Source organism: Caretta caretta, chromosome 10 (assembly GCF_965140235.1).
Source record: "Caretta caretta isolate rCarCar2 chromosome 10, rCarCar1.hap1, whole genome shotgun sequence".
NCBI lineage: Eukaryota > Metazoa > Chordata > Testudines > Cheloniidae > Caretta > Caretta caretta.
In genome coordinates this window covers 21,400,054-21,424,131 of record NC_134215.1, presented here as the reverse complement: position 1 = coordinate 21,424,131, position 24,078 = coordinate 21,400,054, and the positions used below count along the sequence as shown (strand labels likewise).

At 40.2% G+C, this 24,078-nt stretch overlaps 1 protein-coding gene across 2 annotated transcripts in view; it reads right to left on the bottom strand.

Moving 5' to 3' along the window:
• Nucleotides 1-24,078, bottom strand: part of SHISA9 (shisa family member 9) — a 248,845-nt gene that overhangs the window by 29,085 nt on the left and 195,682 nt on the right. For both annotated transcript variants that reach the window (XM_048867059.2, XM_048867060.2), the window contains exon 3: nt 22-177. In XM_048867059.2, the coding sequence (XP_048723016.2) occupies nt 22-177 (156 nt within the window). The remainder of the gene's footprint in view (nt 1-21; nt 178-24,078) is intronic.

Below are 24,078 nucleotides of genomic sequence, written 5' to 3'. Positions count from 1 at the left end.
TGCATTATTTTTCTTGCTTACCGACTGCCTTTAGGGAGGCATACTTGTTAAGCTCCTTGCCCGGGGGCTGTTGTTCATAAGGATTTGTGATCTGTCCGATGCTGGGGTATGAATGTGGATGTGCCATCTGAGGGAGGAGAGGAGAAGTTGGTACCACATTATTCATCTGTGAACCATCTGTATTAAAAAAAATATATATAAAAAAGAGTGTCTCATTTAAAATAAATCTTTAGGTTTGATCGTCATTATGCATTACAGACTAGACAGACTGAATATATCATGGTGTTACCAGAAAACAAATTAGTGTTAGAATACAGCCTATCTAAATTGCCCCAGTAAATATATTCACAGGCTGTGGTATGGTTAAAGGAGCATATATGAACAGAACAAAGACTTGGATTAATAAATATTATTTTAAAGTATTGATTAATATGTTACAGCTGAGTTCATTGCAGCACTAACTGCATGGTTTTGCAGTTATATATGAGAGAACACAAACACATATTGTGTATATATATTATATGGGCCAAAACTTGCATTTAGTTCCATATTCCAACCTGAACGTATTTGAATCTGCGGTTTTGGTTCAGGTCCATCATTAACATTTGATGATGATGACCAATAATGAGGTCATTCTAAAAGTAGATATATCTCTAAAGGCCAGAGGCCATTTGTTTTTTAATTCCTCCCCTTCCTCTCCACCACCCATGATAATAGGTGTCATAGCTGCAGAACAAGATAACATTTACTGTAGCAGCTGCCTCAAGTCTAGAAACAGAAGCTGGTGAGTGCTTCTGGACTGTCGTATCAGTACAAATTTTATATCTGTTCTCAGTCTGGTTTGTCCCTTTAGACAAGTGAATACAGCATGACTACTCCCCCTCCCCCTAAAATGTACATGCTTGAACAATGAGCTTTTCCACCATACTTTTAGCTTCTGTCTAACTAGGTGAATCAGACTTGTATGCTGCTCCCAATAAGCTAGATTTCTACATGGTCAGCATACCCTTTTGGTGAGTCTGTTACCAAGCTCTGTGCTTTACAGTATTTTGAACTGTGTGCCAGTCAAATAACAATGCTGTTGTCAAGTATATAGAGTTTCTGAACTCCTAACATTCACAGAACAGCCCATTTTTGTTACCTACTCCCGCAGTGAAACCATAATGCTGAATTGGTGACAATACAGTAACCCTCATAGCATCAGACATAGGATTATGACAAAGTAGAAGGAAAAGCTGGGTTGCAAGGGAGAAAAAGCTTATTATGATGGAGTGAAAGGACCCTCCCCCACAGGATCTGGCAGAAGCCAGATTCCACTGCAAAAGCTGCCAGGTTTGCAAGGGAATGGAGCCACCTGGCTGCCTACAGTTCTCTAATGAAGCTGAGCTCCAGGGAGAAATGCAATCAAGTCCCTCCTCCTAGCATTTGTATAAACCAGTTGAGAGAGGACACCCCAATGAATGAAGGATAGGGGTGGCACAAATCTAGGATCTAATAACTGAATGTTCCTCCTTGCTATCACTGAATATAACAAGGGGCAATAGCAGGAGTGTAATTAGTGGATACTGACTAGAGGTGGTTGAGAAATGGTTTTCCCATTCTGTGAGGATTTTTAAACATTTTTTTTCTGTTCCAAATTGGGACAAAAAGTTAACATCTCAAAAAAAAACTGAATCAAAAATCTGAAGAGAAAATTTTTTTGATTCAGTCAGTTCAAATGTTTAATTCTAATAATTTCAAAACATTTTGTTTCCATATCAATCTTTTTTACATCTTTACTGTAAATTAACTTACATTTCAAAATGAAAAGTAGTTTGAAACTGAAAAATGGAACATTTTCATTTTGAAAGTGTTGAAATGGGGCATCCTGACAACTTTTTAAATGTTTTTCCAAACATTTTCTAAATTATAATTTCATCGAGACCGACCCTTTCCTGCAAACATTTTTGGTTTTGACAAATCAGCATTTTCCAACCTCCCAAAAAAGTTTGATTGGAAAATTCCCAACCAACCGTAATAATGACCCCTATCGACTGAATGACTACTATCACACGAGGAGCTAGAGCTAAAGAAAATCCATTTCCTTTCTACTGAGTCTAGAGCCCAGCTGAGGAAAGCCTTTTATTCTGATGGCTTGTACCAAATGGCTTTGAAAGTAGCTGGGCACTCTTTGCAAACCAGCTGTATCACCCATGTATTTGGCTTGTACCTTTACAGTTGAGTCTTCACTAGACTTTTTTGGAAAGTCTCATGCCATTGCACTAACAACACTGCAGCTCCACTGGTGGGAGCATTGGTGTTAATAGGGCATCAACATTTTTACCAACATGTCCTTTAGTCTTGTTCAGAATAGGGTGTAGATAATACAGTGGTAAAAATACTGGTGGCATGTCTACACTAGCAATTTCATTGTTGCTACCACTGGTGGACCTGCAATGGTGGAAATCTTGTCTAGTATAGGTAAAGTGTAGGTGGCCACAGTTCTTTGTCTAGCTTCCACCTCTCTGTCAAGCCTCTCATGCTTATTCAGACACATCTTTAATAGCAACAAGGGAAATATGAAAAAATACTGACAAAGAAAATGGATTTAAGTATAAAAATGTTCGTTCTTCCAAGTGCACCCAAGTGTTGAAGTCCCACTTTAATACCAGGCTATTATCAGAGTTAATGTTGCTGCTTTTCAGCTCTTCAACAATTTATGAAGATTTAATAATTAAATATATTAGCTATTTTTTGTATGTCTGTGGAATCTGATTTCTACTTTGCCAGCTTTTGTCTGAGGCCATGAAGTATTCTAAATGGTGACTTTCAAGTTGATTAATGACAAAACCTCTTTCATTGCTGCTCACTGTCTGCTACAGTAGCCTTCTTCATTCACACTGAAGTACTGATGCAAGGCTAGATCATTGGATGGAAAACATTATTCAAGTTTCACAATCAACTGGCCATTAACACAAAGGCTAATTAAGCAAAAGGCCAAACTGAGACACAGTACATTGCATAAGCGAGGAAAAGATGCATGCTTATAAAAGCATCTACATTAGACTGGATTTCCAAGACTTAAAGGGAAATCTGAGCCGTCTACAATCACACACTCTCTTTTGCATCCTACAATTTGTAAGTCTCGAAATTACCATCAGTGGTAAGTATGCCAGTTGCATTTTCAAGATTTTGAGTCTCTCAGCTGTTTGAATTCTAATTCAGATGCAATCTTTCTTATGTTTTCTTTGAGTGAATATGATAACCAAATGCCACTGTGGAGCCAATTTATCTTTTCCCCACCAAACACAGGTAATTTAACAGAGATGGATTAATACCCCAATATTTGAATGATATTCAGAAAAATCTTACTATGGAATTAAGAAGGATATAATGCGAACTATCATGCCGGTGATTTGATTGTCTAAATCTAGCCACTAGGAGTAGCCTAGGCTTAACCACAACCAGGTAAAGTTCTTCAGCATGACTTGCCCTGCCTACACTAGGTGCAAAGTCCTGTTTAAAATTTTGTTAGGTAAAACGTGTTAGCTACATGTTTTAAAAATGCAACCTATTTTCCAAGTCTAGATGAGGTTTCAGTGGCAGGGATACTCCCAGGAGACATAGAAATCTAACTTATCCTCTGATTGGAATTGGGCAGGAAGCAATTTTTCTGTCCTGTGAGACTTTGAGATTTTATTTAAAAAAAAAATATCCCATCTTGAAATGGGATGACAAGTCAAAATCCCCTCCAAAAAGATGTGAATTGATAATCCATAATAATTTTCTCATTGGGTCAACTAAAATGTCATTTAGGATTAAATACTAAAACTTTTCATTTAAAAAATGTCAAAGCAGAATGTTTGCTGAAAAATTCCCAACTAGCTCTACCCATGACCTCTAATGGCATGTTGAATCCTGATATCCATCAGCCATGTATTTTCTGATTGATATTTGGAAATAGCTGGCTTACCAAACAGGGATAATTTCAAGCTCAAGGCTCTGACTGGGTTGATACGTTATATCTGGCATTCCAACACTGCTATGTTGCCCAGCATGATACTCCATGTAACTGGTTGGCACTGTGCAGCTGCTAGTATTTAATTAATTAATTTTAATTTTAAAAAGCCAAAAACGAGAGCACTATAGAGTCAAAGTATTTGCGCCATGACCAAAACCTCCAGCAAGCATAGTAAGTCTTAGCCTAGACAGTGGTAACTGGTGATGTTGTAATAACTTAGCCATGGGTCTCATTGGCTGCTGGAGCTACAATAAAGTTGATGATATGCTGCCAGCTGACCTGAGTTAACTCTGCAATCCCTGGACTGTCAGGTCCACAAGGGCATGTGAGAATATAGTGTGTTTGGCTAGACCTCTGTCTCCCTACTGCCAATACAAGAAGGAAGAATAGGAGAGGAGTGTGCTGCAGTTCATCAACACAGAAGCTAGACACCTGCTGGGTCAGTAAATGTGGCAGACAAGAAGCAGCTGACAAAAGGTTCTTCAGATGCAGAAGCCTGCTGTGCCTGCTGCTTTCCTTCCTTAAAAGCACTAGACATGGAGTAGCCAGCAGGAGGGAGAGCAGTGCTCTAGGCAGCCTGTCTCTGGAAGAGATCCAGATAAGAGCTGAACAGGAGGGGAGAAGCACCTGAGCCCTCTGATAGTTTGAAGAGAGGAGAGGTACAACTAAATTCTGACTCTCAGCAATGGAAGGGAGAGAGCAAAGAACCCTAAAAGCTAAGGTGCCAGCATCTCATCACAATCCCAACAGGTGAAGAAGGTTTTTTTTGTGGTTTAATAAGCTGAGTACAGTGATTGTGCACCCCAACTTTCTATTGTCTAATATTAGACTACTCTGCTGTGTCTCACAGACCCTGTACAGCTAATGGAGATTTTGAAAGTGGAAGTGCTTTTGGAGCTGATGCATCTGTTTTCTAATCCCTGCGCTTGCTGGGAATTTTCACATGGCAGACAGAAAACAGTGACAATACCTACATGGCTACAGTTTATTACAATAGAAGCTGCATTCCATTCAGTCATGGTAGTGTCATGTTTAATTTATGTCTTTTGCTGAGATGTCACAGCGATGGGCATATCAAGCAATCGTTAAACACAAAATAGATACCCAATATGTCAGGGACTGATAAATTCCCCCACATGACACCTATTTGTGAAATGCATTGTGCAGCTCACCCTGCTTTATTTATTGGTGTTAGGCTGCCTGACTTTAGGGTTAGGGAGAGGCAGAGATATGCCAGCACCCTGATAGCAATAATAAGTTTGTTCAGCATGTGGTCTGCCTTGAAGCTTCCTGAAGCTCAGGAATAGATCATTATTAAAATCTTCCTTCTCTTCAACCCTCTGAGAATGAAAGCTATTCTATAGCATGGCCTGAGGATTCACTTCCTTCTGTAGCAGAAAAGTCAATTACTCTGTGCTTGGAGACCAGGAAAATTGGGGGAGGGGGGAGAAGAAATAAAATAGAATTTATTAGTAAATGAGTAGTTGCAGACATCAGAAAAAGAGCAAATGAGACAGGCAGCATGATAAAACAAAAAGGGGGGGAGAGGGCAGAAAAGCAGAGCAAGATTTTGCTATGAAAACTACCTGCAGGCACATACAAAAAGGAAACAAGGACAGGATCAACAAAAGGAGACCAGGAAGTCAGGTGAAAAAAGAGACCAACAAGAGCAAATTCAGAGCAAAATCTAAGATTAGTTGGGCATTTTCAGATACTCCGCAGAGAAAGATAAGCCCCAAAGCAGCTACAATGGAAAATAACAGCTATAAAAGCAGAACAAGGCTGAGTGATTAAAGAATGTTTGTAGATACTCCCCCCCACACACACACACACCCACACTCGCTCACTCTCACACACATGCCATTTGTCTCCTTTTCCAGCTTTGTCCTTTTCTGTACTGTACATTTTCCTCTGCCTTATTTGCAGGGCCAGTTCAGCTGGGGCTGCCAAACCTGCAAGCCATGGGGTCATGAGACTCCACCCCACCAGAGGTGGATTGAACTGCTAGTGTGATAATAAATGCAGTATTGAACTGCTTCGAGGCTGACTGTGAGCTCCCTGGTTATAACACCATAAGCCCCCTGTAAACTCATTCTCTTCCTGCAGTGCAGCTTAGGATATTCTGCAAGGAACATTCTGCATACTAATTTTACACACACACACACACACACACACTCATTATCTGTTGCCCTCAACTCATCTGCGAGACTAAACCCTCTGTGCCCAAGCTGGCATTGCAAAGTGGTTTGTGGTGGGGGCACATGCCACCTGCTGAATCACAAGCCTTGTAGCCTCAGTACCAAATCTTATGGCTTTTCAGGTGGCCTCAATTTTAGCTGAACTGACCCTGTTTGGTTCCCCCCATTTGTGCATCCTCTCCCATGGCTAGATCTTCTTTGCTTTTCCTCTCTCTTCTTGCAGGTATGCTATTGCATTGTTAGTTGTTTTTACTTAGGTGCCATCTTCCATTCTCTACCACCTGTACACTGGCTGGCCTATTTGTAAAGGATATTCCAGTTCAGATGTGGATTCTCAGATTCCTTGTGTTTCACTCTAGAGGTACAGTATCCTCTATCAAGAGCATGTCTGTGTGACTGTGACAGGAGAGGCCACAAAAGCAGGAGTCTTTGGTTATCTAGTTGCTTAATATAGGAATTTGCCATACTGGGTCAAACACATAGTCTGTTTAGTCCAGTATTTTGTTTCTGGCACTGACCAGTATCAATTACATCAGAGGAAGTTGCAAAAATCCCACAGTACGCAGATCTGGGATAATCTGACCCATGTGATGGCCTCCTACTAACCCCTAATAGTTGGAGATTAGTTTAAGACCTGAAGTGTGTGAAGTTTTTAATCCTTTAAAAAACTTTCTTTGTTTGCAACTCTGAAAGTTCTTGTAATCCATATAATCCTTCAATATGACTTTGAATCTTACCAAGTTCTTGGCCTCAAGATCCTATAGCAGTGTTCCACAGTGTAACTGTTTAATGAAAAAGTATTTATTTTTATCAGTTTTGAATTGTCTGCCTTTCTATTTTATTGCTCTTGTGTTATGAGACTGGGAGCTTCTGCTCTTCCTATCTGCCTTCTGTATACCACCCATTATTTTATATACTTTTTTTATTTCCTCTCTTATTTGTCTCTGTTCTAAAGTAAACAATCTCAGTCTTTTCCATATCTCTTCATATGAAAGGTTTTCCATGCTCCTGATAATTTTGGTCACCTTTTTCTGTACCCCCTCTAAATCTGTAGCATCCTTTCTTGCGGTGGTGTGACCAGAGCTGCATACACTGCTCCAGACGAGGCTGCACCATTGACATTATAACATCGTCAATATAATTTGCCATCCAATTCCTTATGCAGTATAATGTCTTCTATGCTCCTTTTTTTAAAACCAGAACTTCACACTGAGCAGAAGCTGTCTTTCTTCCCAAAATGGGATAGCTGTGGGGGGGCAGCTCACTACAGGCCGGTTTCCCATTTCTGATGCTGTGTCCTGTCACAAACACAGTTAATGCAAAAGCACTCACTGTTTAGTCATGTCCACACTAACGGAATGACACAGGCTCACAGATGAATTATGGTGCCACTTTCCCTGGCAGGAGAGGGCTCCCATTTGACTGACATGCCAGACTAGGGTGCATGGTCCTGTCACCAAGCACATTTTCTCAGATAGGAAGAAATAGAATTCCACTGGCAGAAGGGGCAAATCGCAGTCCACTCTCTAATGGCTCCCACCTGCCTGAATGGAAACATAGGATTCGACATGCTGGAACAGACCATTTGTTCACTATGCTTTTGCCACTCAAGAGAAGTATGGGCCTCCATCTCCACCTGAGCTCAATAGGGGGTGAGAAGAGAATGTTTCTGTAATGGTGTATAGTTTTCTCAGTAAGCATGCAGTTAAGGCTGCCTATTTAAATCCATGGGAAAGGATTTTTTTTAAAGTGTGTATATATAATTCTCTTGCATGTGAGACCTAAACTGTGTGACAGGGTGCCAGTGGGATAAAAGACCAAATCTATCATCTACCTAGCTATAAAATTGGATCTGTGTATGTTGATTAAGCTAGAGTACTGGCGAATACAGCCCCCCTTTCCTTTCCAATGAACTAGGGACTGACTGATCCTGTTAGGTGCTGAATGCCTTCAGTGCTCATTGACTTAGGAATTGGGGACCCTCAGTGGTTTTTATGATGGGCTCTTAGTATCTGGTTAGGCTCCAAATGTGTAGGAGTCTAATCGAGTTCTGTGAGATCAGTTAGTTGTTTTGCTGCCATCCAGGGAGGTGTGGGTGTGGGACAGCATTGGTCTTGTAACTAAATTGGCTAAGAGCCTATGTCTTCTGCATAGTTGATTATTTCATACTCCCTGTATACTGTATTATATCATTGGACTTGCCTTTTATTTTCTGTGCTCTGTTGTATGTAAATATACTTTATTTTGGACTTGATTTTCCAGATAACTTTTCATATGGACTTCTTGTCATGTGACACCGTGTTCCCTTTTCTGAAGGACATTTATCTGTATGAAAACAGGATCTTTTTGTCACTGAAGATTTTGCTGCCTCCTCTTGTTTACTCCTCACCTGAAGTAGCTGTAATTCTCTGATCAGATTTGTGACATTGTAATCTTCTCCCAAGCACCCCATTGTGACTTCACAAACAGAGGATTATAACTTTTTAAGAGGGCACTAAGCAGATGAAGTCTTCAGATACAAAGTCTCTGCTTTCATACCAATCTCCAGTGTTTGAATTGGGATGGGAATGGTTGTAGGGGGCAAGAAATGATGCTATGCTCTTACACTACCCACATTTTTGTCTGTCATCTTCCTTTTCCTCCAGCAGCTACATACCCTTTAAGCAATGAACATCCCTAGCTATCCAAATTGAGGAAGGACAAATTCAGCAAATTTGACTTATATAGCTGAATTGTTGCTAAGCAGAATGTTCTACACACTTTTCCCATGAGGTGTCCAGCTGTTCTTTAAATCAAACAATTTTGTCCATTCCTAGAAATACTAGCAGCATGGTTGAAATGTGCCACCTAGTTCTGTGCTCCATTACCCTACTGCATTTTTTCTCTTATTGCAAAAGTTTTCCTGTCAGTAATACTATAACTTCTGCTTTAGAATGGCATTGTGGTGGTCTCATTATAATCTCTGGCATTTTTCTGTGTTTCTTTGCCTTATTTGTATTTGACTTTGAATTTGGAAAGTGTGTATGGAGAGGGTGGTTTTACTTTTTCATTTTTCAATAGTGGTTATGGGCCACCAACTGATACAGAGGAGATTTTTTAACAGTTTGAATACATTAAAATATTTTACTTGGGACACCTTAGCGGGCAGCCTGTCATCTGAATTGGGCAGCTGGCCTGATTAATTTGAGACCCTTTGAGAGACTTTTAAATGAAATAACATGCTATATGGAATAAAAATTACAAGAATAAAAATGATTCTCACTTCATCTTACACCAGAGTTTAACATTTCTCATTCAATTCAGCATCACTTAACTACTTAACATGGGCCAAATGCATCCCCATTAAGCAGAATGAAAGCCAATTACTACCCTGTTTAAGCAGTAGTCATTATCATTCACTATTATCAGGCTAAACTGGCTAATTGAGAGGTGTCTTATTAAAACATTTACCCAAATTTAAGCACATCCTACATACGTAGAATATACTGTAAGGGACATATTCTGTCTTCAGTTACCTTTGGGCATTGGTAATGGAGCTGCCTGAACCCATATACCTCCCTGGTGTAACTCAATTCATGTCAGTGAAAATTATGCTTGCATTCTAATGTGATTGTTTTAATGTTCAAATATGGACATATTCTCTCCTGTTCCGCATACATACAAAAACTCGGAGAACACTCTTAAAACACCTTTTAGATACAGGTTCCTGACACTTGGGTGATACATCTTACTATTTGGATTCATCTTTTTCTATGCCTTTTTTAAAGGGCCATCCTTACTTTTTCACTCTTCAGCTAAGTAAACTATTTTTTAAGAAAACCTTTAAAACTGAATTATGTCAGAATCTTTTGCTTCCTCTCCTTTTCTATGATCAACCCCAAACTTAACATAAATATTTATTTTTCTTCTTTGTGAACCATAACAGCTTAATGTAGCCCTTTTACTTAAAGCAATTGCTGAGCATTTAACTAGTTAGTTATGATTTGAATCACCAATTTGAAGAGTTGCTTTTTCAACCTGTTTCCTTTCTAGCTAATGTTGTTTTATTTGAGTGTATGCATGGAAATTGCAGGAAACAGACAGAACTATGGGGGAAGATAGGTGCATTTTAAAATAAAAATTGCCAATGGAAGAACATTTTACTTTCCTCCTATTTTTGGTCTCTCTTTATTTGCTTTAGGCCTCTGAAGCAACAGTTGAGGTAGCATGAGGCAGGCAAAGCAGATATACAGGATAAAGGTAAATACAACACAGGTATGTGGCCAAATTAATTTTTTTTCCCCAGAGAGCCATTTATAAACATACTGCCTAGGAAATAAGTTATTATGGTACCTCACAGACAGTCTGATATTTTTATTCATAATATTTGCAGTTCCTATCAGATGGTAGAAAAGCTGCCTGGGAGTGAAAGAAAACATATTTGAAACCATTGTTTGAAAAGAGGCACATATCGTGAACTTCCTAAGATTCCTTCATCCTTTCAGTTGCTGCATTGCTATTAATTTGTTTCAGAGTCTGAGTTTGTTTCACTAGCTGTATACATGGCCAGTAGCTGAAGATTAGTTACATTTCTTTCATAAGGTATGCTTATGCACCAACAGTTCTTAGAATATCCGTTGATTACATTTTCAGTCACAGGTAAAACACCTTATTTGCCTTTTGTGTTGCCACTAAGTACAAGAGCTGGAAATTTAAAAAAAAAAAAAAAAAAAAAAAAAAGAGTGTGGGGGGGAGGAGATTTGCTTTCTTTTTTGTAAAATATTTCCCTTTTAGAAAAAAATTGAATTTCTTTCAATTTTTAAAAGTGGGACAAAATTAACCAATTCTGTAGTTGGGTGAAAAAGGACAAAATTTCACATAAATTTAATCAGTTTTCACCACTTTAAAAATAAAAAGTCTTATTGACAGGTGCTATTTTACATTAGTGTTTTAGGATGATTCTCAAGTCAAACATTATTTAATCCTCTCTTCTAATCATGCATATAAAACTCTGTAAGTAGGAAGGTACAAAATATAGGTAGTGAAGATGGGGACAATGGCCTGCTCTTAATTGCTTCGTATCCACTAGAATGTTGTTTTTCCTTTTTGCTAAACCTCTGCTAGCATGTGTCAGGAATTTTACCATTTCAATCACGTCCCCATTTTTTTCAGCTTTCAGGTTTAAAAGGCAATGCTGGTAGTTGGTGTCTCAACCCCCATGTTATTTTAAGACCCTCTTTTTGTGGAATTTTTCTGTGATCAATAAGGTCCAGGCACATACATTGATGTCTAGCATAGAGATGACCCAGTTCTATTTTGGGATGCTGCAAAGGCCTTTCTTGGAGGGACAGTTTAGCTGGTAAAAGGACAACCATGAACATATGTTTCAATAAATGAGAGAGGGGGGGGGGGGAAGTACTGCTTTAGAGATTCAAGTTTCAATGTTGTTTTTTTTTTTAAATGTCTTCAGTCACTTGAATGGAGATTGAGATTATATATTTTCTTACAAGCTCCTTACCAAAAAAGAGAAAATTCACTAAGGATAGGCTTTACATAGAGTGACTAAAGCTGACAAAATAACTACAGTAGATTAATTAAAGGACACCGCGTATCCAGAGTAAAACCAAAGACTTTATTCATATGAGAGTAAAGCATATTGGATTGGATAATAAAAAGATTGTAAGCAAGTCATTTAGCCCAATTACATTTAGGCAAAAATACCTTTCAATGTATGTAGCTGGAAGGATCACATCGAAGAGTGAAAAATAGTTCAGTCACTGTCCATCCATTCATTTTGGCCTCTCTGCAGAGAGCAGGGTGCTTATTTGTGTTTCTCTTTAGAAGGTGTTTTTTATAATATGGTCACTGAAAAGTGGTTGAGATCACCAGCTCCTTTCACAAAGGCCACCAAATAGTCATTAGCTGCAAATAACTTTCAATCACTGCCAAATGCGAGCTGTGTTTGAACTGGTGTCACGGAAGTCAAAGGCCTCTTTATCCCACTGCCAGTCTCCGGAGCTCCAGTTCCTCCTTTCATTAAGTCACAACACCATTCTTCATATCCAGTATACAGCACTGTCCATCTCTCCCAGATTCCTATAATGCATGCATGGTTGTCCTGAATCTTTACCAGGCTGTAATATTATCTTTTCTAAATTGGGAAGTGTACTATTGGCTGATATCTGTGACCTAGATGCCTTAATTCCTTTAGCAAATTACAGTCCAAATAAGAGATCCCCATCTCTCAGTTCTTTGCTAGTCTGCAGGATAAAATCAGCTAGTTCACTATATCTAAAGCTTTCAAAATTGGACCTTTGCCCTCTTGATAAATGGATGCTCCATGGAAATACTTCAGTTTCAGCATTTTGTAACATTTTAACTAGATCAAATGCTCATTATTTTGAGGCCACACAGACCTGGTACAAAATGATGAATGGAGAGCTACCACACTCTACTTAGTACTTGATACTGATTAACAATGATGTTGCACTGCAGTGTACTGATCTGCAAGCTTCCACTTTGTGCTTACATCTCCATAGGATGATAGTCAGTTCTCTTAGGGCCCACAACAAAATTTGGGAGCCAATCCTACATCACCTCCAAAAAACTGGGCTGGCGGAAGGGGAATTGATAAAATTCCATTCATGCCCCAGACTTAATCATAGAATATCAGGGTTGGAAGTGACCTCAGGAGGTCATCTAGTCCAATGCCCTGCTCAAAGCAGGACCAATCCCCAACTAAAGCATCCCAGCCAGGGCTTTGTCAAGCCTGACCTTAAAAACTTCTAAGGAAGGAGATTCTACCACCTCCCTAGGTAACGCATTCCAGTGTTTCACCACCCTCCTAGTGAAAAAGTTTTTCCTAATATCCAACCTAAACCTCCCCCACTGCAACTTGAGACCATTACTCCTCGTTCTGTCATCTGCTACCACTGAGAACAGTCTAGATCCATCCTCTTGGAACCCCCTTTCAGGTAGTTGAAAGCAGCTATCAAATCCCCCCCTCATTCTTCTCTTCTGCAGACTAAACAATCCCAGTTCCCTCAGCCTCTCCTCATAAGTCATGTGTTCCAGTCCCCTAATCATTTTTGTTGTCCTCTGCTGGACATTTTCCAATTTTTCCACATACTTCTTGTAGTGTGGGGCCCAAAACTGGACACAGTACTCCAGATGAGGCCTCACCAGTGTGGAATAGAGGGGAACGATCACGTCCCTCGATCTTCTGGCAATGCCCCTACTTATACATCCCAAAATGCCATTGGCCTTCTTGGCAACAAGGGCACACTATTGACTCCTATCCAGCTTCTCGTCCACTGTCACCCCTAGGTCCTTTTCTGCAGAACTGCTGCCTAGCCATTCGGTCCCTAGTTTGTAGTGGTGCATGCGATTCTTCCACCCTAAGTGCAGGACTCTGCACTTGTCCTTGTTGAACCTCATCAGATTTCTTTTGGCCCAATCCTCTAATTTGTCTAGGTCCCTCTGTATCCTATCCCTACCCTCCAGCATATCTACCTCTCCTCCCAGTTTAGTGTCCTCTGCAAACTTGCTGAGAGTGCAATCCACACCATCCTCCAGATCATTTATGAAGATATTGAACAAAACCGGCCCCAGGACCGACCCTTGGGGCACTCCACTTGATACCGGCTGCCAACTAGACATGGAGCCATTGATCACTACCCGTTGAGCCTGACAATCTAGCCAGCTTTCTATCCACCTTATAGTCCATTCATCCAGCCCATAATACTTTTAACTTGCTGGCAAGAATACTGTGGGAGACAGTGTCAAAAGCTTTGCTAAAGTCAAGGAACAACACGTCCACTGCTTTGCCGTCATCCACAAAGCCAGTTATCTCATCAAAGAAGGCAATTAGATTAGTCAGGCATGACTTCCCCTTGGTGAATCCATGCTGACTGTTTCTGATCACTTTCCTCTAAGTGCTTCAGAATTGATTCCTTGAGGACCTGCTCCATGATTTTTCCAGGGACTGTGGTGAGGCTGACTGGCCTGTAGTTCCCAGGATCCTCCTCCTTCCCTTTTTTAAAGATGGGCACTACATTAGCCTTTTTCCAGTCGTCTGGGACCTCACCCAATCACCATGAGTTTTCAAAGATAATGGCCAATGGCTCTGCAATCGCATCCACCAACTCCTTTAGCACTCTCAGATGCAGCACATCCGGCCCCATGGACTTGTGTATGTCCAGCTTTTCTAAATAGTCCCGAACCACTTCTTCCTTCATAGAGGGCTGGTCACCTCCTCCCCATGCTGTGCTGCCCAGTGCAGCAGTCTGGGAGCTGACCTTGTTCGTGAAGACAGAGGCAAAGAAAGCACTGAGTACATTAGCTTTTTCCACATCCTCTGTCACTAGGTTGCCTCCCTCATTCAGTAAGGGGCCCACACTTTCTTCTTGTTGCTAACATACCTGAAGAAACCCTTCTTGTTACTCTTAACATCTCTTGCTAGCTGCAACTCCAGGTGTGATTTGGCCTTCCTGATTTCGTTCCTGCATGCCCGAGCAATATTTATATACTCTTCCTTGGTCATTTGTCCAATCTTCCACTTCTTGTAAGCTTCTCTTTTGTGTTTAAGATCAACAAGGATTTCACTGTTAAGCCAAGCTGGTCGCCTGCCATATTTACTATTCTTTCTACACATCGGGATGATTTGTCCCTGTAACCTCAGTAAGGATTCTTTAAAATACAGCCAGCTCTCCTGGACTCCTTTCCCCCGCATGTTGTTCTCCCAGGGGATCCTGCCCATCAGTTTCCCTGAGGGAGTCAAAGGCTGCTTTTCTGAAGTCCAGGGTCTGTATTCTGCTGCTCTCCTTTCCTTTCTTCCCTGTGTCAGGATCCTGAACTCGACCATCTCATGGTCACTGCCTCCCAGGTTCCCATCCACTTTTTGCTTCCCCTACTAATTCTTCCCGGCTTGTGAGCAGCAGGTCAAGAAGAGCTCTGCTGCTAGTTGGTTCCTCCAGCACTTGCACCAGGAAATTGTCCCCTACCCTTTCCAAAAACTTCCTGGATTGTTTGTGCACCGCTGTATTGCTCTCCCAGCAGATATCAGACTTCATTTACTCTCCCTAGTTATTGCTGTTCCCCCTTCCCAGGTGGCTACTACTCCTTTCCTGGTTGCTCATTTAGGGTGAACTCCACCCCTTTGTAGAGGGTCAATACAAGGCCTATGCACCATTTAAGTCACATATACCATGAGGAATATGGCATAAGTGATGAATAGATGAATAAGCTCTGTGCTGGGGTGACTTTCTCCCTAGATGCAGTTTTAGCACTATAAGTTCATGTTCTTTATGCATTTGAACAATTGTATAAAATTGTTCAGCATCCATTGCCAGCATGGGAAAGCAAAATATCAGTATTGGCACTTCATTTATCAATTGTTTCTGGTTATCACATATTACATCATCACTTTGCATACAGCATTTTTAATGAAATGCAGAGTATCTCGGACTTTCTCTGAATTCCTTCAGAGAACACTGCTTTTTTGGAGCCTTAACAGACACATGCACCCATATGATTTGCATGATGTTCTTTTCTCCTTCCTGGTAAGGAAAGGATTTTGGCAACAGCTCTCCTATATTTCCTTCCATTATACTCTTGCCGCAAATGCACTGAAGTCAATGGAAAAATTCCATTGTGCCTTAATGTCTAATCCTACAACATGCTGACTGTCCTTAGCTCCCATTAACTTCTATTTATGAGAACTTAAATGCCCTGGGCTCACTGAAATCAATGAAACTTTAGTCAGTGATTTCAGTGGAGACATGATTTCACTTGAGGACTTCAGTGGCTGTTAGCTGCCTGGAGTGTGTTGATCTTGAAAATAGAACTCCCTGCACACCTGACTGAGACAATGGACTCTCTTAGTGACACATAGACTCAGTTATGAAAAACTTAACTTCCAACTTTATGATTATTTATTTTATTGCTGGTAGCATCCACAGTGTAGTGTTTTCCAAACACAGAAAAAGGCACAGTCCCTGCCCCAAGGAGAATGTGTTAGAAGCTTTGCTAGTTGGATGCATATAAACTAGCTTTGTAACCAAAGGCCATGCCCTTGAATTAATTCTGTCAAAACTCTGTTGTTTCTCACATCTTGTTACTCTATATAATCTCTGTATAATATTAGAGACTCTACTGTAACTTCCCATAGAAACTCCATACTCAGTAAATGTCTCTCTCTAATATATTTTACTTCCAACTTTAATGGGATGTTTAAAAAATATGACCTCATCTTATATATTTACAGCTACAAATACTACAGCTAACAGTCCCTTTTCAGTATTATTAAAGATTGCAATAGTTCAACAGGATACAGTTGCAATAGTTTAAGAGTAAAGGTGCAATAGTTTAATTGGGTAGGATCTGAATTACATTTTTGGCGATTATATTAATCCTTCTATGTGTTAATTCCCTCTCTGGTTTCTTCAAATCCTGCCCTAAGCCTTTGTGAACTATTTCTGTGAGCTATTAAACCGCTTCCACGTTTCAGCTTAGAATAGGCTGATTTTTTTTCATGATGAGTGAAGTGAGCCCTTTGTTCAATTTTAATTTGTAAGTTATCTGCTGCTTTTTTTCTTCCTCCTCCTACAAAAAGAGAGAGAGAGAGCGAGAATGGATTTGTGGTAAAGGCATGAAACTATGACTTGAGAGATTTGGATTCAATTCCTGGCTATGCCATAGAACAACCTTGTCTTGTTGACAAGACACTTCAGAGGATGTTTTTAATGGGAACTCTGCTTCTAAATTCTTTAGATGCTTTTGAAAATTGCACCTTTAATCTCTCTCCTCATTAGTTCCCTATTTGCAAGTCAATATAATAATACTGCCTTTTTGTCTGTCTTATATGATTTAAACTGTATCTTCTTTAGGGAAGAGACTGTCTTTTAATGTGTGTTTGTAAAGTGCATGGCACAATGGGGCCTCAATACCAGTTGGGGCCTCTGATGCTACTGTGTTACAAGATAATACTGAGAATGCTTTTGGTTCCATTAGAATTAAATGTACTATATAAACATATGCTGTTATTTTGTCAAATGAAGAGGAAAACCAAATTAAACAAAACTGTAAAAGAGAGGAATGCAGCGGTAATGTCTACCAGCCACTATTTCTTTTGTCAGTTCAATATATGCAGTATTTATTCATATTACATACTGTACAGTCCATGCTGAATACTGCTTTATAGCCAGCAAGTCAGATGCCTATATCGGAGTATGGCCACTTAGTGTGTGTGTGGGGGGAAATCAGTAAAAGAACCCCTCATTTTGTAGCAGCAGCATGACTTTTTTTAGATTAAATTTACTATGGCAGAGTCACTTGTATCTACAGAGAGCCTCTAATTATTTCTGTTCTCTAGTACGTAGGTCACTGCATGCCAGAAGAAACACGGTTTGCACTTATGAATGGAGTTTGCCTTTTTTTAAATATAAGCTGCTCTTGTTGTTTTGAGTGAGTCACTGCATGTAAAAGGTAAAGAAAAGTGTATACACAGAAGCAAGGGTAGAATCAAAACAGCATTTCTCCTGAGGAGTGGTATGGTTTATGATAGGGCTACCAATTTTAATGCTAAATCTTGCAGAAAATAGTAAGAAATATGTATGACCTATTTGTAGGACTGGACAAAGTTGGTGTGAATGGGCATCATGTGAGTTCCTATAACTACAACCATGGAAATGTGATAGTTTGCATTCTCATGGGTTTGTGGGAACCTCTTTTCCAGTTTTAATTCAGGTGGATTCACTCCCTTGTGACTTTTGCATTGTAATTAAAACTCATAATGAAACTCTTTCAAAAATGCTAGATTTTGTCCACTGGAAATGACAGCCAAGGTTGTCTCCTAACTCAATTCAGGTTCTTTCAAAGTTTCACAAATGCTAGTTTAATGTCTGGATAGTAGCAGAATCAGGTGAATCTTGCCTAGTTTCAGATTACCATACAGAAAACTTCCATAGTTCCATCTGAGACATCGTTTATGCATAAATACAGTCAGAATGTATCCTATTCCCTGCATACCTCCAACAGAGTTATTGCATTTATCAGAATAAATGGCAATATCTTTCATTTTTCAAATGGGAGAAAAGTTCAGATTTATCTGCCTTCTGGGTCTAATTGCCAATTAGAGAACAATCCGGCCATGGCAGTACTCAGTGATCACAGGATTTTTCCATATCTTGCTGATTCAACTAGAGGGAACTAAAGATTTTTCTGCATATGTTTTGCATTATTTGTTCTTCTCATGGTTGGATGAATGCTCTTTACTTAGCCATTTCTGTTGACAGCAAAACAGAGTGCAGTTTTGTAATTATTACACATGCATGTGGCCACTTGATTAGTGATTGGTGCAAGAATTTGAACTTTTATTATGATAAAAGGAAAACACGAGATGTACGTTTATTTATTTAAGCCAGATTGGCTTGGAATCTTAAACACATATCTATTTGAAATGTTAAACATGGCCACTCTTCTAGGCTAGGATTCCTCAGGAAGTAGTACTCACTCGCATTATTATAGTAAAAGGGCCTGATCTGCATTCCTTATTGAGACAAAGCTGCCATGAACCTCAACTGGGCATCCAACACACATGATCATGAGTTTTCACCACAGTAAGGATAGCAGGATTTCTCCCTGAAACAGTAGAACTCAGCAAGGGAGACTCAAATACATACCTGTTTCCTGAACTTTTGGGAAGTAAATTCACAATACTAAGCTTCATAAATCCCTTAAATACCTCAAATATTATCAGCTGAATTTGAAATAAGGTCAGAGGAGAAAATGATGATGCTGTGGTGCAGGAGCTGTTCAGTGCAAATGAGCTATACTGCTGGGAGCAAGGTCTCCAACTCTTTTCATAGATTCCTAGGCCAGAAGGGACGATTGGCTCTTTGAGTCTAACCTCTGTAAGGCATGTTTTCTAATCCTTTAATCATTCTTATAGCTCTTTTATTTATATTAATCTGCTAATGGATGTCTGGAGCTGTCATACTTGTTGCTATCCAAAGAACACCACACATTGGAGAAGATAAATAGCATTTTTAGCAAATCAGCATTTCTACATTTTGGGCCGAATCCTACAAGCCCTTCCACTTACACTTAGTCTGAAATCCTGGCCCTAATGAAGTCGATTGGTGTTTTTGCCACTGAAGTCAATGGGGCCAGGATTTCTCTCTTGAAGTATGTCTATTCTGCAATTAAACACCTGTGGCTGGCCTGTGTCAACTAACTTGGCCCTGTGGGGCTTGGGCAGTGGGGGCTATGAAACTGTATTTATGTCCAGGCTTGGGCTGGAGTCCAATCTCTTGGAACCCACAAGTTACAGCCTGGGCTCCAGTCCAAGCCCAGACATCTACACACCAGTTTGATAGCCCCACGAGCCCAAGTCAGCTGACGTGGGCCAGTCACAGGTGTTTAATTGCAGTGTAGACATACCCTTAGTTCTTCTCCATGTAGGCCCTAATCCAGCAAAGCACTTAAGAACAAATTTATTTAACATTAAGCATCATTAGACTCAATGGGACTACTCAGGTGTTTAAGTTCTTTGCTGGATAGGGACCACAGGAGCCTTATCCAAAGCCTACTGAGGTCAGTGGCGGCTTTTTGTTATCTGCAATCAAAGTTGGTTCATAGTTCCAGCAGTGCTATCAACAAGTGTAAGCATTTTCAAGATTGGCTTCTTTATACTTCAACCACATGTGCTGAAATATGCAGTGAAATACCCAAGCTTTGTGTGAGCCTTTCAAAACCGTTCACACTACACCAATTATTATACTATACTCGCATCTATTCAACTTTTAGTCAGAGTTCTACCCAGTCTAGGAAAAATTCAATTAAGGCAATACTTGAGCCAATACCACAACACCTGATTAGTGATATGCCAGTGCAAAGCCACAATTAGCAGTGCATGTTATTAACCTCCAGTAATTATCATGCTCTGTTGCTGTTTTCCCAAACAGCATAAAAAGAGATGTGATAAACTTCTAAAGTTTATCCAGTTATGGTACGTTAGCAGCAGTTAGATGTGAACCATACAACGACTCACTTGTAGCTGTGTAATATAAAAGTAAACCCACAATTATATTTTGTTTAAAAAGTTTTGAAATGTGGCACTAGTAACTGTGTATGTTCTTGTTGTTGTTTTGGCTCATAAAATCTATATTTTGAATATAATATATTTTTATATTAGGACTCTAAAATTATTTTAATAGAGGATAGGGCCGGGGGCCTGAGTTTGTTTCCTGATTCTGCCACAGAGTCACAGTGGATAGGTCCACATGGCAAAAAAAAACGCAAAAATATAAAACCATGACCGCGAGTCTCGGAGCCCAGGTCTACAGACTCATGCTACACACTAAAAATAGCAGTGTAGATGTTTCTGTTCAGGCTCCGAGACCCAGCCCTTCCTCAGGTTTCAGAGCCCAAGCGGGAATGTCTACACTGCTATTTTTAGTGTAGTGCAAGCGCCGTGAGCCCAAATATGTAGACCCAAGTTCTAATACTTGCTGCTGCAGGGCTTTTTTTTTTTTTTTTTGTTACCCTGAACATGTATTTCCCCTCTGGGGTGTTGTCCTCAATTGTAAAATGGGGAGAATGATACTTTCTAAAGTGCTTTGTGAGCAATGGATGGACTATGGACTGTTATTTCAGGACCAAAACCTGCCTTAATAACTAAGAAAAAGTCCTTGGGAGACATGTCTGAGTAAGAAAAGCAGGCTTTGACTCCTAGTAAGCTGTAAAGCGAGTATAACCAAAGCTGGCTGGACCTAGTAGCTTATGTAATATCCCACAATGTTACCGTGTTACAATCAGGTATGGGAACATCCTTAAGAGTCTCATTTTGGTTGAAAGGTCTACAACTACCATATAATTTTCTTGTTGGCGTAACTACTCTAGCAAGGAGATATAGGGATATTACTGTAGAATTATAACCTGGAAAGATTCACTGCCTGACTAAGAATTGCTTGGAAGGCTAAGCACCCTGCCAAGGCCAGTCCAACTGAATCATGGTTTGAATGACTGATTTTGAATAAACCTCATTGACAAATGCCCCAAAAGCTAAGATGAATGAGAAAGAGGGCAATCAAAGCTGCTAATATCTAATATACCATAATAAAGAGAGATAATGGAGGAATACATTTCAAGACTAGCTAAATTCCGAACATATTTTTGTCCTTCAGAACAACTCCATGGAAGTGAGCTACAGCTCAAGAAAGCTCATGCTCAAATAAATTGGTTAGTCTCTAAGGTGCCACAAGTACTCCTTTTCTTTTTGCGAATACAGACTAACATGGCTGTTACTCTGAAACATGCTATACCTGGTGGAGAAAATATTAATCACAGGGCTGGCTTTGATTTCAAGGGAAATGTCTTGATTACAAAACAAAGTATAATTAAAATATCCTATTGACTATCTTGAATCTCACATTCCTGTATTTTTAAAAATATTGAGTCAAACTTTAAAATGGGATGAAATTTAATTTCAGCTTCAGCCTAATTCACATTTCCATTATTACAATAATAAAGTCTTTGGGGGGAAAATTCTATGCACAATTCCCTTCCTTGCTGCTGGCACTAGTGACATGTTCTAGGCTGCCTACTATTCATGGGGTTGTTTATATCTTAAACACCATAATCCATTAGGGCTTTTTTTCTTTTCAGTCTCTGAAAAGGACCAAATGAAAAATAAATATAGTCTCACTTTTTGTCCTGTGTCTTTGGAAATAGAATATTTGATACGAATCACAAAGGTTACATTTGTTTTTCATTTGGCTCTTCTAAATATTAAAACTACCTTGAAGTCAATGGCAGCAGATTGGGCTCCAAGGATGTTCTCATTTAAGGCTTGGATTTTCAAAGCAGTCTAAGAGTAGGTGTCCACCTCTCATTGAATTTCTATAGGATTTGGGCACTTAATTTAAGGGGGGTCGGAAATTCTCTGACAGAACACTTCTGAGTGGGAGATGCTAAATCAAATTTGAAATATTCCGTGGAGACTGATTTCAGTACAGGTCTTCCGAAAAGAGGGCAGGTTTCTGTTTGTTTTTCTCATCAGCTCACCCACCCAGCTCCAGGACAGCCCATTTGGGAGCTTTGGAAGCTCTGGGAGCCCCAGCTCCTAATTTCCCAGGCTCCTGGGCTCCTCCACAGATTGCCCAGTAGGCTGTCATGGAGTGGGGCTCCCAGAGCTTCCATGCTCCCAGCAACTTTGAGGCCCACCTGGTAATCTGATGGAGAGCCTGGGAGTACTAGCTTCCAAGCTTATGGCTCCTTGGGAGTCCAGGCTGCAAGGGCTTCATGGGTCTGCAGCTTTGAGGCAACCCACCAGGTAGACTGCCTCGAAGTCATGGACTCTTGTGCTTTCCCTTTCATGTAGAATTTTAAAATCAGAATAAAATCAAATTTCAAAATATCAAAAATCTTCTGTGAAATGGAATTGCCTTTCTCTGCACAGCTCTAACCTTAGGCTAAAACTCCCTGGCATAATTGCTTTAAAAAAGAAAAAGTGTAGTGCAGCATGCAGTCACCTTGCACAGAGATACATAGCCAGGTTGTGCAAGTGTTTCTGCCTCCCAAAAATACCCAGGAGTGAGGAAAAAAAGGGAAATTTCCTGACAAATGAGCAAGCTGCACAAATTCATATAAGCAGAATTTCAAAGCCTTTTGCAAAAGTAAGCTGCACTGGTGAAGATTTCTTGGGCAACCAGAGCTTAAATGGTAAATAATTAAACATCCCACTGACCTCTACAAGTTTAGCCTTTATGTAAGAATGAAAAGTTCTCAGGGGAAAAAATGTCTCTAATTTATTAATCACAAGCAGACCTCAAATCTCTGTGCTGTTCTGTTTTGAGGTTCAGGTTGTGGGGGAGGATTATTTGTGTGTGTGTGTGTGTGTTTTAACAAACACAGGGTTTGATCCTACACCCATAGAAGTCAGTGGGAGTGTTGCTATTGGCTTTGATGGGTACAGAATAAATACCATATTTCAGGCCAATTTCTCAACCTGTCCAAAGCCAAGGGACCAGACTTTGAATGGGGCTTCTCTGCAACAGTCATAAAGGACAAAACACTCTAAGCTCCCCATTACAACTTCCCGCCATCTCTCTGCTATTAATGTATCCTTCACTGCTGTTACTTCAGCCATGCCCTGTATTTTTCTCCATTTAGCTGGGGCTTTGGCCATGGATCTGCATGGCTGTGGACCCATTGGTCACATCCTCTCTACTTCGTCCTGCTCCTTCCTCAGTCTAACCTTCCTCTACTTTCCTGTTTCTGCACAGCAGTTCTCCAGAGCGCACACAATTGTCAAAATCCTCCTGTATTCCCTCTCAACCTGTGTGAGATGATTTCGCTGTGTTTAGCATCCCAGTATTGTCAGCATTCAAAAATCATGAGGTTTCCTTAAAGATAGTGAGGTTGTTTTTTTTTTAAGTGCATCCAAGTAATTGTGCACACTTGATCAGTGCATCTAGGACATTCTCTGTAGCATGTGTTCACCATGCAGTTTTCAAATGCATGACTGCAGCCTCAAAGATGGGGAGTTTTTGGATGGATCACCAGGGAGAAAAAGGCTGGGGCCCCTTTATCTCTCTCACAGGCTTGCGGGGGGAGGGGGGGCAGCATTGGCCAAGCTGATAGGTTGGCCAGAGGGGCTCAGAAGTCCATTAGTTCCCACACACCTAAGGAGAGGGCATATAAGCCCTTTCCCTATAGCAGAACACCATTACATGCCCAGATCAACTTTGTTAAATCAAAGTAAATTCCTTCAATTCTGTTTATTCACACCCACATATGTATATTCAGTGAGAACAATAGCTTTGACCTGTATGCCTATAGGAATCAAGAGCTCTCCAGCTCCTTTTTCATTAAAGCTAACCCAGGCTTCCTGCCATAAGG